At 40.4% G+C, this 17319-nt stretch overlaps 1 protein-coding gene across 5 annotated transcripts in view; it reads right to left on the reverse strand.

Annotated features, from left to right (window-relative positions):
• Positions 1–17319, reverse strand: part of RANBP17 (RAN binding protein 17) — a 364714-nt gene that overhangs the window by 80512 nt on the left and 266883 nt on the right. For all 5 annotated transcript variants that reach the window (XM_062188701.1, XM_062188698.1, XM_062188700.1 and 2 more), the window contains one exon: positions 1159–1262. In XM_062188701.1, the coding sequence (XP_062044685.1) occupies positions 1159–1262 (104 nt within the window). The remainder of the gene's footprint in view (positions 1–1158; positions 1263–17319) is intronic.

The following is a 17319-nucleotide window of genomic DNA, read 5'->3' on the forward strand; positions in this document are numbered from 1 at the left end:
GGAAGACATCTAAAAAATACAGCTAACCTGCATGGAAACTCTGCTGAAGAATTTCAGCAAGACACAAACACAAAGAAAATCTGTCAGATCTTTTTTGGTTTCAAATTTCTATGACCTTGCCAGCCTGATAAAATATTCACTTCAAAAGCTGAATTTTTAAATTCAAACCTATACCATTTGGCTAATTATTTTTTTTGGTCACAGATTTACACAAAAATTCATCAAATGTAATGATTTTTCTACTTGGTTTCCTATTGCTATTTTTCTTTTTGGAGAAGAGAGGAAAAGTCACACAAAAGATGGTTAATACTTTCAATGTATATTAAATAACAATAAAATATGACCCAATCATCACCAACATAGGTGCCTACGTCCTCTGGAGTGCATTTATTAGTCTTTTAAAAATAATAATCAGTGTCAGCCTATTTAATATAGCCTGGATACATTATAATTCCAGGAGGCACTGTTTCTATTTAGCAGAGCTTGTGCCTCCCATCCCCCACATTAAAATATGGGGCTGTTTTGTCACAAACAGCGTGCTACACTTAAGGATTTTACTAATAAAACATAATGTTGTCTAAGATATTATGACTGTTGCCACAGCTGAACTGACTTGTCAAATCAATCCTAATATGGCTCCCACAGGCACATAAAAACCTTATTTAGCTATCAGTTATCCTAATCACTTTGTTCAGTTTAAGAATGCAATACTTCAAGACCAGCTCCTATTTATACATATATGCCTAGCCATTTAATAAAGTCTTGATTTATATAAATTCTTGTTTAAAAAAATATTTAGAGATGTAGTATTTTAGCTTGTGTATGTTTGTGCATTCCTCTATATAGATGTTGAAACATTTAGTGCAGGGTAGATATTTATCATGGAGTACCATGAGAAATGTTTTATTAAAGATGGTAACTGCCATAAGAGACGTATCTGTGCCATTTAATTATGAACTGAATGTCCAAAACCATTCATTGATCTTAAAGTCCATTTATGTAAGAACCTAGGAAAATCCATCTATGAAAGACATATGCAATTAGGAATGCAGGTCAAAGGAGGCGTGGAGTAAACACAGATATGCAAAACTCTTTTCTGGATCTCGACATTCTAGAAAGAGCGCAAGTGTCTTTCCTCATGCTTGGAAACAAACCCACCTTCACTTCTTCCTGTTTAAAGTTGTTGTTGAATATCTGTAATACTGTTTCAAAAGAGACTGTAAGAGGCAGCATGAAATTTTCAAATTCATCTTCATCTTCGCCTATCGGAGAAACAAAAGGGTCACCATGGTTTAAAATGCATGCTATTGTACATTAGCCCCAACCCCGAGTGTTTCACTGACGCTTAGAAGTCTTCCCAACAAGGGGTCAGGCTGTATTCACATCCAGGCCACATTTTGTGCTTTGGCTCATTGAATATTCTGGTCTTTTGCCTACTCTTTTACACTAAATGAAATAGCAAAATTACTTACCAGCCATTTTTCCCCCCTAGCTCTTTATTGGAACTAACAGATTCTTGCCCCAGGCACCTCAGCCCTTTTGCTTCTAGGGCCCCCAGAGCTTCCCTAGTGCCTCAAGGAAGGCCACTTTTCAAAGCCTCAGAGACAAGGGTCTTTTTTTCCCCTTCTCTCTAGGTGCCAAGGCCCTAGAGGGCTCACAGACTCAGGTGCCCAGATAGCGCTCAGTTATTATTCTTTTATTTATATTCTTTTTTTAAAAAATTAATTTATTAAATAGACGGCAGGGAAACTTTTATCTGCCAAGAAGGATAGGGCCTCTCGTGGATCATTTGTATTTTAACTACATTTCCTCTTGGGCTAAGCTTCCTTTACTTCATAGATAAAGGAGTCAAAAGATATTTCCCATTAATTGTTCATTTTAAAGGTAGACTAGTTTCCGTAAGGATTCTGTCAAAACAGAATCTTCACACATAGATATGCACAAATGATAATTTTTATACAATTTTTTCAAAAGAAGTTCCTTTTAAATGGGCTTGGATTCTCCCATTCATCCTATGTCAAAGGAAGCTAGGAGCTTCCTTTTTAGTGTTTTAGTGTTGAAGAAACAAGCAGAAAAAAGTGAAGTGTTTTGCTTAAGATGGCCTGATTAGTTGTAGATAGAACCATATGATTCAGACCCCCTGATTTCTATTTTGATTTCCTACTCATCTCAAGAGAGCTTTAGAGAGGAAAAAAGATTTTAGAGAAAAGACCAGTGGTCCTCAAAATTTGGTTCTTGACCCAGGAGCATCAACATCACTGGGGGACTTGTTAAATGCAAATTCCCAGGTTCCATCCCAGACCCTGGGAACAGAAACTCTGGGGGGCACTGTCCAGCAATTTGTTTTAACAAGCCCTCCAGGTGATTCAGATCTCTACGAACATCCGACAAACACTGAACTATATATATATTGTTTCACAGATAAGAAAACTACAGCCCAAGACCATATGCAGAGGATCACTGGTAGAATCGGGATCCTTTGATTCTTAAGGAATTTCTCTCTTCCTTTCAGCCTTAGTGGTTTGTTTCAGGAGTCCAACAGAGTAAGGAACTTGGCTTTATTTGCAAAGAGATGCTGAAAGGTCAATGAGTTGGTGCTGTTCAGGACCAGGCTCAGGGTCTTGGATGAAGAGTAAGAGCTGAACAAACTATAATCTCTGCTGTGTCAGCTGACTTGCAACCAAATTTTTCTTCTTAGATTCGCCCACTCTGTCAACTGGTAATAACAGAACTACACAGAAGCTATTATTCTGCAAGGCCCAGGCCAAACAACAGGTTTCCTAATGTCTGAGCTAAACTCTTCCCATTTTCACTGCAAGTATTTTCCCTTCTCTCTGGTTTTCCATAGCATTACGTTGGACTCTTTCCTATAACATCATTTTGCCTTCAATTGCAGACATTTAAGCATATATCTAATACTGCTGCTACTATTGTAACATTACCAATATCATACCACCACTACCACCTTGTGATCAGGATTACTGTGGGGATTCAATGAGATACAACTCACAATGTGTGTATATGCGAACTACTAATTCTACCAGCCTACACAGAGAATACCTTCACCTTAGCTTCTTGGAGAGCGGAAACTGTAACTTTATGGTTTTCTGTGAAAGAAAATGATGCAGGACCCTATAGTAAACAGGCTCAAGTATCCGATTCCAACCTATATTTGTACTGTTTAGTTTACTGGATAGTACTGTATAGTTCACTCACTTTATAGTTTACTACCCACTGAGTCTCAGTTTTTTATCTATAAAGTAAGGATAAAATATCTCTCTTTGAGGGTTGTTATGAAGATTAAATGTTATAATCCATGACAAGTAGAAGATGCTCAATAAGTAGTCATGGTGGCACTAGTATTACAGTATTAGCACTAGAACAGTGCCTGGCATACTCATATATTAGGGAAATATTGTGTTTAAGTGAAAAGTAGTTGCTCAACAAAGCTAAGTTTTATTTATGTTTTTGATGTTTATTTCATCTTCATCTACCATGAAGAAGAGAGAGAGAGAGAGAGACACCCATCTTCCATGTGCTGGTTCACTCCTCAAATGCCCACAATAACCGGGGGGGGGGGGGGGGGGTCAGGTTGAAGCTAGGAGCCTGGAACTCCATCCAGGTTCCCACGCCAGGAGCAGGGGCATAAACACTTAAGTCATCATCTGCTGCCTCTCAGGTATATAAGCAGCAAGGTGCACTGGAAGCTGAAGTGCCAGGACTTGAATCAGCACCCTGATGTGGGATGTGTCTCAAGTAAAAGCTTAATCTGCTGTGTCACAACACCTGCCCAAGATAAATTTTAGAATGTTCTTATTTCCTCAATATCTGATAAACAGTAATAAGTAACTAAACACTATCAAATCCTAAACAGACAATATATGTGTACATTGCATTTAAACCATATAATGTTATTCTTCTAAGATAAAAGTACTTTCTAAATGTGGACTGTTTAATGGGAACAGTGATAGGAATAGTAATGGGAACTGCAGGCAAATCAGGGTGCTAGAAAGAGTGGATACTTTGAAATCAGAAGTTTATCTAGGCTTGATACCTGGTTGTGAGTTAAGTCACTTTACTCATCTAAGCCTTAGTGTGCTCACCGGTAATTAAGAGACATAATATTTACTTCATCAAGTTAGCTGTGAGGATTAAATAAATGAGAAAACACCTGCAACTCCCCTTGCTCAATGCCAGGCACTTAATAAATGACAGCCATTAACATCTTTGTAATCTTCTGTTTAACATGGACTTAGAGAGGTGCTTATGGTAATCAAAGTGTGACCAGAAGATTGTTAGCCCAGAATTCTTCCTCGGGAACAAAGCTTTTCCATAGCAAGGATGTTTATTCGGAACAAAGACAAATTCAGTATTTTAACATTTCAATTCCTCAATTAATATTCTGAGCTACACATCAAAGAAATTCCTGACTCCACCCCTTTCCCCAGTGAAATTGTGAGGCGAACTTAGAAGACAAGCCACCAGCAGGTGTAAGGAGAAGTTAAGGCAAATAGCGCTGGCAATGAGCAGCAATTCTACTTGAATGTCACTTCCTCAGGAGGCCTTCCCTCACCACTCTGTTTAAAGTGGTACCCAAGTGCCACCTCTCCCATCGCTTTCCAACCCTATAACCTGCTTTAATTTTCACAGGACACTTTCTACAATTGGTTATTAATTTATGTGTTTATTCATTTGTCTTTTGTTTTCTCTACTAGAATATAAGCTTCTTGGGGGAAGGAACTTAGTCTATTCTGATCATGGCTACACAGCCTTAGTGCCTAGAGCAGGGCCTGGCACTTAAGAAATAGTTGTAAAGTGACAGTAACAGTAGTTAGTTCCTGAGTGCTTATTATGTGCAGGTAATGCATTTGGTACTTAATTTACTTGAAAAACACTGATGTGGCTCTTATGCTGTTCAAAGCCCTATGGCAAGTCACTGCTGGTCACACCACTCCCAGCAAGTGGTCTCATTTCCTTCAGTTCACATGTAAGCAGAGAGACTCAAAGGTATTAAGAATTGTCCAACATCCTCCAGCTGGTGATGTCGGTGAGCCAGGAGGTCCAGTTATGTCTGCTTTACTCCTAAGCTCATGCTTTCCTGCCTCGTGTCTCTGATAGGGTAGAAGGCATCAGGGGTGGGAATTGCAGACAATGCCACAAAACCTTGAGCTTGGCGCTACATGAAGTCAGAAGAGAACAAAGAACAACCAGTTGGTTCTGGTGAGGAAAATGGATTCCCTGGCAATCACTTGAGATTCAGGCAGGCAGGCAGGCAGGCAAAAATGAGACTCGGGTCCCTTATTATTCCAGAAATGTCTGTTTCAGTTAGCACTGTTCCTCTGTTATGGCAATGTGGTATGTTCTATCACTTGTGCTGGAGAACTGGCCAGTTCTGTGTACATTATGCAACCTTATTCACTATCTGTTAAAAGATCTTTTCCTCATCTGTATCACTCATACACGCTGAAGTATCATTTACTGTTTCTGATGTGGAAGGAGAAAATATGAGCTCACCCTCTTACAACTTCATATTCAAATGTGCAGTCATATTTTAGCACCCCAATGTATAGGTAATTGTTCTATGAAAAGTAATCAAAACTGCCTACCAAGGACCCAGAAATCAATATTATTTGAAGGTAAATGCCAATTTACAAGCTAATATTTTCATTGGTATCAGAAAAAGTAAATATTAACATAATATTTTGCAAGCCCTTAATCATGCACAGAGAGAAATGATAAATTCTTTGACTTTTATGTTAAAAGCCAAAAACTAATCACCTGTACTGGATTTCTAAGGCTATGATTCAACAGTAACAATTTTCTAAGTTCCAAGCAATTTTTTTGTTCAGAGAAATCATGTCAGAATAGTAACTCTTTATGTTTGCTATCAGACATTTTATTTCTACATTTTATTTATTACACAGTTTAAAACCTTGAATTGCGTGGTGCAATGTAAAATGGCGCAGCCGATATAATCTGATGCAGACACTGTGGAAAAGAGTTTGGTATTCACTAGAAGAGTTAGAGTTGCCCTTTGACTCAGCAATTTCACTTGAAGGTATACACCCAGGAAAACTGAAGCAAATGTCCACATAAAAACTTGTATACAAATATTCACAGCAGCATTCTTTCATAATAAGCAAAAGGCAGAAATAATCTAAATGTTCATCAGCTGATTCAAGGATAAATAAAATGTGGCACATCCATACAATGGAATATTATTCAGCCATAAAAAAGTATTGATATATGCTAGCACATAGTAAGCCTCAAGAACATTATGCTAAAGGAAAGAAGCCAGATACAAAGGCCACATATTGTGTGGTTCCTTTTATATTAAATTTCTAGAATAGGCAAAGCCGTAGAGACTCAGAGCAGATTAGTGGTTGCCAGGGGAAGGGTGGTGGGGACGAGAAGTGATTGCTAAAAACAGGGTTTCTTCTTGGGTGACCAAATGTTCTGGAATTAGATAATGGTGCAACTGTAAATATTCTAAGTACAAGACCACTTCAAAAAGTTCATGGGAAATGAGATTAAAAAGTTTGATACAAAAAAATCTGAGGGGTCGGCATTATGGTGTAGTGGGTAAAGCCCACTGCCTGCAACGTGGACATCTCTACTTCCCATCCAGATCCCTGCTAATGGCCTGGGAAAGCAGCAGCAGATGGCCCAAGCATTTACGTCCCTCCCACCTGTGGAGGCCTGGTTGAAGGCCTGGTTGAAGCTCCTGGCTCTTGGATTCAGTCTGGGCCAGCACTGACCATTGTGGCCACCTGGGGAGTAAATCAGTGGATGGAAGATCTCTCCTGCTCGCCCTTTCTCCCTCTTTAACTCTTTCAAAATAAATAAATAAAGCTTTTAGAAAAATGAAATTCATGCATGTGAGGGGTCTTCAAAAGTTCATGGAGAAGGTGTATCATGAAAAACTACGCATGGATTTCATGATTTTCTTTGTACCAAAAAAACTTATATTTTAACTCAATTCTCAAAAAAAATTTTAAAGTACGCTCACATACTAAATACCACTGAATTGTACACTTGAGAGGGCAAGAAACGGTGAAGGAAGGAGTAAGAGGTGGCGGGGTTGGGGGACATAGAGTATAGGAGCATCCCATCCGCTGGTTCACTCCCAAAATGCTCATAGCAGCCATACCTGGGCTGGGGCGGAAGCCAGAAACTGCAAAATCTACCCGGGCCTTCTGTATGGGGGGCAGGAGCCCAATTATTTGAGCCATCACCATTGCCTCTTGGGTTCTACATTGATGGGAAGCTACAGTCAGGAGCTGGAGCCAAGAATCAGACCCACGTACTCGTATGTGGAAGGTGGGTGTCTTAACCTCTAGTCTAAATGCTTCCTGCAAGGGTGAATTTCAGAAAGAAAAATAAACCCAGAAATCTGGATCTGCTCTTCCTCCCCACTTTTAAATACAAAGCAATGAAACTTCTCATTTCCTCAAAACTGAATGTAAACAGCTGTGGGTTACTGGGAAGCTGAGGAAGCAAAGCAGAAGCAAGTAGCAGAAATAATTACGGTGTCTATAAATGATGGGAGCCAACAGTTACTGAGGATTTATTGCACAATAAGTATCATGTGAGAAGTTGGTATGGTGGACAAAAAAAAAGACATTTTCCCAGCCATAGGACTCATCCCTTAGGACCCATGGATATATTAGGTTACATGATTAAAAGGGACTTAAAAGTTTCTAATCAACTGACTTTAATCTAGAAATTACTCTGGATTATCTCTGCTGGGTCCAATGTAAACACAAGGGTCCAGAAAAGCAGAAGTGGGAGAGCCATGAAGATGGCAGTATGAGAGGCTCTGGGCCTGATGTTGCTGGAGAAAGGGGGCAGGAGTGAAGGAAATCAGGTGGCCTTCAGAAGCTACATGTGTAGAGAACAAGCTGTTCTGTACAACATTCAGGAAGGAACACAGGCCTGCTGACACCTTGATTTCAGCTCACTAAGATCAATTTTGGACATCTTGACCTCTGGAATCGTAAAAATAATACATCTGTGTCATTTAAGCCACTAAATTGTGGTAATTTGTAACAGCAGTAATAGGAAACTAATACAGTCAGTAAAGGTCAGGTCTGCTGTTATGAAGCTCTGATCTAAACTAAGGAAAATTAAGAGGAGAGACCATCAAGGAGACATAGAAACAGTGGGTAACAAAAAGCTTCCGGGCCAGCATTGTGGCATAGTGGGTAAAGCTGCTGCCTGCAATGCTGGCATCGCATATAGGCTCTGGTTTGCGTTCCAGCTACTCCACTTCTGAGACAGTTCCCTGCTAATGGCCTGAGAAAAATAGTGGAAGATGAAAGAAGCTCCTGGCTTTGGCCTGGCCTAGTTCCAGACGTTGCTGCCATCTGGGGTATGAACCAGCAGATGGACAATCTCTCTCTCTTTGATCTTCAAATAAATGAATAAATTTTTTTTTTTAAAAAGCACCCATTCAAAACCAAGTAATCATAGCTGATGTTGGAAGAGTCAGTGCCTTTTGCAGGTAGAGGCATACATCATCTCCTGTTTCCTGGGACTTCATCAGGATAACGCTTCAAAAGTTCTATCAGAGCACGACTTGAGAAATGTGCTCAGTTGGTCCCTGGAATTTGGTTTTCACTTCAGTTTTCCTCTAAAAGCTAGGCGTTCTAGCTTTGAAATGGCTGTGGCTTCAGGCAGGGCAAGAGAGTTTGGTATATGTTGGGAAGTATCACCAGCTTTTGCTTTAAAAGACATTAGCCCAAGGCCCGAGGGCAGAGTAAATGCATTAAGAGCCCTGAACCTGCCTCATTTTGAGGTCCAAGTGGCAGTCAGTGCAATAAATGTGCTTCTTAGTATTTGGTAAACACTTGCTTTGTGATAGGAGTTGCTTTCGGCCTTTTCATAGATCTTTATCTTACTTAATACACATGACAGCTCTTCAGGGTAAATATCTCCATTTAATAGATGAGAACACTGAGGCTCCCCTTAGTTCCTTTCCCAAGGGAACAAGAATGTTTTGTTTCAGTTCCCCAAAGAAAAACACACTGCCCGGTGCAGATGACTACTACTCCTTTTCTAGGAAATCTCTAAAAGTTGATCCCTAGAGCATCTCACTCCCTGGGGTGCCTGGACTCTCTATCCTCAAAAACCAGGTAAGTTATTAAAACTGATTCTGGTCTTAATGGGCTGCTTTCTGCCTACAGGGCCAGCTAATTAGTCTTAATTATCTCATTATAGATTCTAAGTATTTCCAGCTGTTTCTTTACCCCTTACTGCCCACTCTCCTCCTCCCCCAACGTCTATTTTCCAGGTAGTCCCTGCCAAGTCAGGGACACAGGTGAAATACTGATGTGCTTGTCTAATAAACATTAGCTATTTCTTTTTCCTTTAAAAATACTTAAAGATTTTTTTTTTTTAACTTTTATTTAATGAATATAAATTTCCAGTATACAGCTTATGGATTACAATGGCTTCCCCTTCCCATAATTTCCCTCCCACCCGCAACCCTCCCCTCTCCCGCTCCCTCTCCCCTTCCATTCACATTAAAATTAATTTTCAATTCTCTTTATATAAAGAAGATCAATTTAGTATATATTAAGTTAAGATTTCAACAGTTTGCACCACATAGAAACACAAAGTGAAACATACTGTTTGAGTACTAGTTATAGCATTAAATCAAAATGTACAGTACATTAAGGACAGAGATCCCACATCAGGAGCAAGCGCACAGTGGCTCCTGTTGTTGACCCAACAAATTGACACTCTAGTTTATGGCACCAGTAACCACCCTAGGCTGTCGTCATGAGTTGCCAAGGCTATGGAAGCCTTCCAAGTTCCCCGACTCTGATCATATTTAGACAAGGTCATAAAAGACAGGGTGAGGATAGTAACCAATGATCCTAAGAGTGGCATTTACCAGGTCTGAACAATTATACAGCATTAAGTGGGGAAGAGGACCATCAGTACACATAGGTTGGGAGTAGAGCCATTGGTGGTAGAGTAGAGGTTATGATTACAAAGGAATGAGGCCCAAGTGTACTAGACAGGGTCTAGAACAAAGGACAGAGTCATTATTAGAGGAGCTAAGAAAGGTGTTGTCTAAGCTACAATTAAGTTTTCTGATTGAGAGGCAAATAGAACCTGATAGAAGGGGCTTGATAATAATCTGGTGGGCTTTAGGCCTTGTAAGTTAAGAGGCCCAGACCTATCTATCTCTTCACATGGGGTATATCCTAAGGGAGGTGTGAACCTCCTAGGGGAAGGCACTCTGTTGACTTTCATGACTTGGCTGGCCTGGGAGGAGAGCTGGCCAGGTAAAGGCAGGGGGCATCTCTAACAAGAAATTTACAGTTCTGCCTGCAATGTTGCTGACCCTACTTGACCATCCCCTCAGCTGCAGTGGTCACTTTGGAAGTTGGGCTGAGTGAAGGGCTTTTCAGCTTGGAGCCAATAAGATCTGTGGCTCTGACCTGGGCATCCTTCGAGTCCAGGGCAGGTCCATTTCCAGTGACCCAACTCTTGGCAGAGCTGCCAGGGCTCTTCACAAGCTGACTTCTGCTGAAGCCCAGACTTACCACATTGAAAGCCACTGCAGTGGACTGGCCTGTTGGGTCTCCTTGAGGGCAGATCACCGTACAGATCAGCCATTAATAGGCCTGCCACCCATTGCTTCTGATGCCTAGCTTTCTTTTCCTCCTGGTTTGTGTTAAAGCAGACCAGAGGATGCAAGTCAAGGGAGTGCCCATGTCCCATCTCTAATCTTCGGTGGCCTGAACTACAAGTCTATAGTCACAGGCATGTTCTGTAGTAGTTTTTCTAAGGTAGACAATGCCCATGAGGAAAATTATATTCTCACTTTAAAACTTTCTTTCCCTTTGGTCTGAAAGGGAGGTTTTTTTTTTTTTTTCTACTTACTGTATACTTTGCTGATGGCGATGTGAATCTAGCTATGAGATTATTATTTAAGCTCTTATTTTGGCTATGCTATTACAGAAAAATGTTAGCCATCTCTTATAAGGTCTAAAGATTAAATTGTGCGTCCTACAGATTCCTTCATAATAGAATTAATTCCCTACCTTGAAGAGAATAGAGAAATGAAAGAACAAGTTGGGCTTAGAATAGAGAAATGAGGGAGCAAGTCCTAGATCACTTGCTGAAAATAGCAATATTACATGAATACTTAGCAAACCGTTTCAACCATTAGATAACAACTTAAGAAAACATTTACCAGAAGGTCCAATGCCTTCTATAAATTTTAAGAATCATGTATTTGAAAACACCTCTTAAATATCTAAGATGGTGTAGTTTGTTTAACCAGTAAATTTAAGCACAACCATTAAAATGTTTTTAGTTTCTTTCTACCAACAAGTTTAAAACATATGATACACAGATTCAGGTCACACAAATTAAAATGTATCTTTGATTGATTTTAGCAGCTTAAATTTATGGACAATCTTATCTAAAAGCCATTTAAAATAAAACTTAATAAAATTTCCCCATGTGGACATACAATATGTACGCACATATAACATAGCATAATAGACCAATATCAAAATCCAAAATATCTGCTTGAACTAAGATTCCTTAAAATCATGACATAACATAGTCCAAATTTGATCATTGTTACAAGGTGATTATTCAAGTCTTTGAAAATAAGCACATAGTTAAATAACCCATAGCTCTTAATAAAAATTCAGCTGTTTTTGAACAATTAGAATTTAACAGACATCAAGAGAACATAATAGATTACTTTAACACATTGCTCTAACAGTGCATCAGAGTTTAATTCTATGTCAAAGAGAAATTGAGCTTCCTGTGATCTTTTGCTGTGAGGTTTCCTTCCTTTACCTTCTTTCATATTGGTGACCATGTTTCTGTGTTTCTGTGTGTAACACATCTTTAAGCATCTTTTGCAGGGCAGGATGAGTGGCAACATATTCTTTCAGTTTCTGTTTGCTATGAAAAGTCTTAATTTCACCTTCATTCACAAATGAGAGCTTTGCAGGATATAATATTCTGGGCTGGCAGTTTTTCTCTCTTAGTACCTGGGCTATGTCTCGCCATTCCCTTCTAGCTTGTAGGGTTTCTGATGAGAAGTCTGCTGTGAGTCTAATTGGAGATCCTCTGAGAGTAATCTGACGTTTCTCTCTTGCACCTTTTAGAATCTTTTCTTTATGTTTCACTGTGGTGAGTTTGATTATGACGTGTCGTGGTGAGGATCTCTTTTGGTCATGTTTATTAGGGGTTCTATAAGCTTCCTGTACTAAGATGCCTCTGTCCTTCTCCAAACCTGGGAAATTTTCTGCTAGTATCTCACTGAAAATGCCTTCTAATCCTTTCTCCCTCTCCATGCCTTCAGGAACTCCTAGAACCCGAATGTTAGATTTTTTAATAGTATCCTGTAGATTCCCGACAATATTTTTTAGATTTCTAATTTCTTCTTCTTTTCTTTGGTTTGCCTGTTTCCTTTCCTGTTCTCTGTCTTCTAAGTCTGATATTCTCTCTTCTGCTTCGCCCATTCTGTTTTTAAGGCTCTCTAATGTGTTTGTCATTTGATCTATTGAATTCTTCATTTCATTATGATTTCTCGTCACAATCACCATTTCTTGTTCCACTAGTTGTTTCATTTCATTTTGATTCCTCCTTAATATTTCACTTTCACGAGAGAGATTTTCTATCTTGTCCTTTAAGGATTTCTGTAGTTCAAGAATTTGTTTTTGAGAACTTCTTAATGTTCTTATCAATATTTTGAGATCCGCTTCTTGCATTTCTTCGATCACCTCATCTTCATAATCTTGAGTTGGGGTGTCTTTTTCATTTGGGGGCGTCATAGTGTCTTCCTTGTTCTTGTTACCTCGGTTTTTGCGTTTGTTGTATGGCATGTTGGAGATATTTGGTTTCTTCACTGTGGTGTTTTTTTTTTTTCTTGTTATACTATGACTTTAGATTAAGTGGACTGTCTGCTTTTAGTGGAGCCTTAGAGGCTTGAGATGGGTGTGGACTGAGAGCTGTGTTTGGTTCCTCAGGGTTGAGGGTGTGTCAAGATGACACTCCCAGGTTAGGTGTGGTAAATGTCTCTTTCTTTTGTTGATTCAAAAGGGAAGTAATTCCACACAGCTGAATGTAATTGGAGGTAGTTAGCAGGCAAATGATATACCCACAGGAGCCAGAGATTGGAAGCTCTTTCCCAAGGACCACACAGGGAATCTCTGCTGCCCTCGGTGTGGGCTCCAATTCTGCAGTCTCCCACTGGGTTGCCAAGTTAGATGCTAATCTCCAGTTATTTCACCCCTCCCCCCAGAGTCAGGTTTTTCTGCTAGGCTCAGGGCCGGTGCAGACCTGAGGTCGCCCTGCTTATGACGTATGTCCAAAATGGCGCCTGCTCTTTGTCTTGCTCGCCCTTGAGGGGTGAGCGGAGAGAGAGAAACTCGTGTCCGTTTCGGTCACTTTTTTTTTTTTTCCTCTCTCTCTCTTCTAGTTAGCCTGGTGAACTTTTCCCCACGGAGTTTCAAGCCTCGTTCCCTCTAGCCTCCTCTTTCCGCTTGCCCGCTGGTGTCTCGGGCTATGGAGGTTCGGCTCACCTCGCGTTCCAGCGCTGGTGCGTTGAGTCTGCTGCTGGTGTCCCGAACTTGGGCTCCCACGCTCTCCACGCAGGTCCGCTGTGAATCACTAGTTCCGGTAGAGTTTCCTCTGTTGTTTCTTCCCCTACTCTTCCTTGACCCTGCAGTATCTCCACTTTTATTAACCTGTGTCTTGCTGAAGAATATCAATGTGCTCCCTTCCTATTCCGCCATCTTGGATTCTCCAATACTTAAAGATTTTTATTTATTATCTTTTTGAAGGCAAAGTGACAGAGACAGAAGGAGAGGGGGGAGGGAGGGAGGAAGAAAGAGAGAAAGAGAGAGAGAGAGAGAGAGAGAGAGAGAGAGAGAGAGATTTTCTAACTGCTGGTTCACCTCCCAAATCCAGCAACAGCTGGGGCTGGGGCTGGGCCAGGCCAAAGACAAGAAAGACAAGAGCCAGGAACTTCATTCACGCTTCCCCACATGGGTAGCAGAAGCCTAAGCACTTGAGCTATCATCTGCTGACTCTCTGGAAACATTAACAGGAAGTTGGATCAGAAATAGAGGCAATGGAACTCAAACAGGACTCTGATATGGCATGAGGGTGTACAAGCAGTGGCTCAACCCGTTGTGCCACAACACCTTCCCCAAGAACATTAGCTATTTCTGATCAAGCACTTCACCTGCTAAATCTTCCTGGGATATATAGCTCTTGATCCATCACCAGAAGTAGACTTTGGACAATTATTATACATACGAACACATTTTTAAAATTACATTTGATTTCCACTTGATCATTAAGCTGTACCTATATAAGGCAAATCACAAATGAATTTGTTTTATTTATTAGAAGCTTAGAAAGTAATCCTTTCTCTTTTGCTCTCAATGCCTCCAAGCCCCAAACCAATCAGTCCAACTAGTTCAAATAAAAGTGGAGAAAAAGTTCCAATTCTTAGCTGATTGGGAAGATGAAAGGTGAAGTAAGAGTTAGCAAAAGTGAATGAAAATAACGTGGTCAGAGAGCTACTAGTCACGTGACTGATCTTGGGCAAACCATTTACTCTCTCTGAAACTGTTTTTTAATAGATACATAATGCAGTAACACTTAACATGGGCTGCCGTTACTAAATTACAAGTTTGTACACAATTGTTAGCTACTGTTTTTTTTTTTTTTTTTTTTTTTTTTGACAGGCAGAGTGGACAGTGAGAGAGGGAGACAGAGAGACAGGTCTTCCTTTTGCCGTTGGTTCACCCTCCAATGGCCGCCGCGGTTGGCGCACTGCGGCCGGCGCACCGCGCTGATCTGATGGCAGGAGCCAGGTGCTTCTCCTGGTCTCCCATGGGGTGCAGGGCCCAAGCACTTGGGCCATCCTCCACTGCACTCCCTGGCCACAGCAGAGAGCTGGCCTGGAAGAGGGCCAACCGGGACAGAATCCGGCGCCCCGGCCGGGGGTAGAACCCGGTGTGCCGGTGCCGCAAGGCAGAGGATTAGCCTAGTGAGCCACGGCGCCGGCTCGTTAGCTACTGTTAATAAGGAAAAGTTTCCTTTATTTGTGTATTTTTACTTCCATCTTTAGCAGCTATTTCTAGAATACTCTTTAACTTTTTTTTTAAAGATTCATTTATTTGAAAGACAGAGTAACAGAGAGGCAGAGGGAGAGCGAGAGAGAAGTCTTCCATCTGCTGGTTCAATCCCCAAATGGCCGCCATGGCTGAAGTCAGGCCAATCTGAAACCAGGAGCCAGGAGCCTCTTCTGGGTCTCCCACGTGAGTGTAGGGGCCTAAGGACTTGGACCATCTTCTGCTTTCCCAGGTGATTAGCAGAGAGCTGGATCAGAAATGGAGCAGCTGGTACTCAAAACGGTGCCCATATGGGGTGCCGGTACTGCAGGCTACCTGCTACACCATAGCACCAGCCCAAAATTTTTAAAATTTTATTTTTTTGAGAGGCAAAAAATAGATGGGAACAGGGAAGGAAGGGGGATGCAGAGTCCCATCTGCTGCTTCACTCTCCAAATGCCTGCATCAGCGTGAGCTGGGCTAGAGCTGGGAGCCAGCAACTCAGTACAGCTCTCCCCCGTGTATGAAGGGATCCAATAACTTGAACCATAACTGCTCTCTCCCAGGGTCTGCAAGCAGGAAGCTGCAGTCAGAAGCTGGGAACTGAACCCAGAGCTGGGTATTTTAACCACTAGGCCAAAGCCTGTCTCTCTTTCTTTTTTATTCAAATCATTTACGTATTTAAAGTTTCTCAAATTAAAGCTAGCAGTATCTTCAGGTGCCAATTATCTGATAAAAGCCACAACAGTATGTGGATACTATACTGTTCTCACAGACTGCACCCTCCTTTAATGCCTGCAAACATTAATATATTAATATTGAGACATATTGTTACAACATTAATATTAGTGTACACTCCTGGCCATTAAAAGCACAGCTGCTTCACAGAGTTTAAACACCTGAGGAACGCACTGCCCACTCAAATCCTGTTCATATGCTTCCTGTCCGAATCACTCAATATGAAGTACAATGATGAGATGTCCATGGAAAAACTGTTGGTGACATTGAGGAGTTCCAAATCTGTGCATGATAAACACTTAATCTGCAACTAATAACTGTTACTTCTCCACAAAACCAAAAGCTTTGTAATTGCTCTTTTCCACATTTTCCCTCTTCAATATTGGTAAACTGAATTCACTTCCATTCAAATTAAACAAAATAAGATTTTATTTATCCAAGAATTTTACACTGAATAGCTCCCTAGAGGTTCTCCATTTCACTGGCTTGGGTGTTACTCTTTCCTTTAGTTTATTAGATCGACAAGGTTAATTTTAAAACAACCTAGGGAGCAATAAGTGATTCTTGGAAGGGCTACCGTGATGCACATATGGTCGGTCATCCATTTTTTTTATGCGTATGTTCTTGTGAAGGGATTTTTTGCATTCATTTTGATAACTTCTTAGAGTACAAAAAATACACTGCCAACATCTCTTACATGTTCTGAAACATTATCATTAGATGGAATGCTTTCAGTTCTGTTCTTCATACAAGTGAATGCTTTGTTTAGTTTAGCTAAAGCAATTTGATAAAATGGTATGACTGTTTATTGCCAACCTTCTCCCCCACTTTTCATCTGAAATCCAACCTAGGACACACAGCATCTAATTAAATTCATACAAAGTACAAATTATTGAACAGAACCAAAATGCATTTCAAAGTAAATATCAATTAATGTGACATCCAATTCTTTCCCCTTTTCTAATCACGCCAATGTGCATGGCCTCTATATAAAACACACTCAATTTATTTCATAGAATTCAACTAGAATATACTTTATATTTCAGTCCAAGAGTCCAAGCAGGCTGGTTGGGCATATTTTCTATTTATTTTTAGCTCTAGCCAACCCATCCCCCAAACTAATGGTACAACAGACTCATCCTCAATCTTTTTTTGTTAATTTGAGAAGGATTCTTTCTGTTTTTCTTATTTAATAAATGGATCTGCGCTGCTCTTGACAACAGCATTATCTTTTTCATCCTTGTTTCCATGACAGTAAACAAACAACAGAAAACTATCAAGTCCTGTACACAGAAATTCTGATGGCAATGTGCCAGTCAACACAGCTTGTGAGACAAGGCTTCAAATAATAAAACTATGTTCAACAACACTCAACAAATGATCATCCATAAAGTGATAACACTTTGAACAGAGAGCAGCAAGTGACTAATCAGGCACAAGAGCGGCCAAGTATAGCTAATAGTGAAAGTAAACGGTC

This window comes from Lepus europaeus, chromosome 4, assembly GCF_033115175.1.
Source record: "Lepus europaeus isolate LE1 chromosome 4, mLepTim1.pri, whole genome shotgun sequence".
In the NCBI taxonomy this organism is placed as follows: Eukaryota; Metazoa; Chordata; class Mammalia; order Lagomorpha; family Leporidae; genus Lepus; species Lepus europaeus.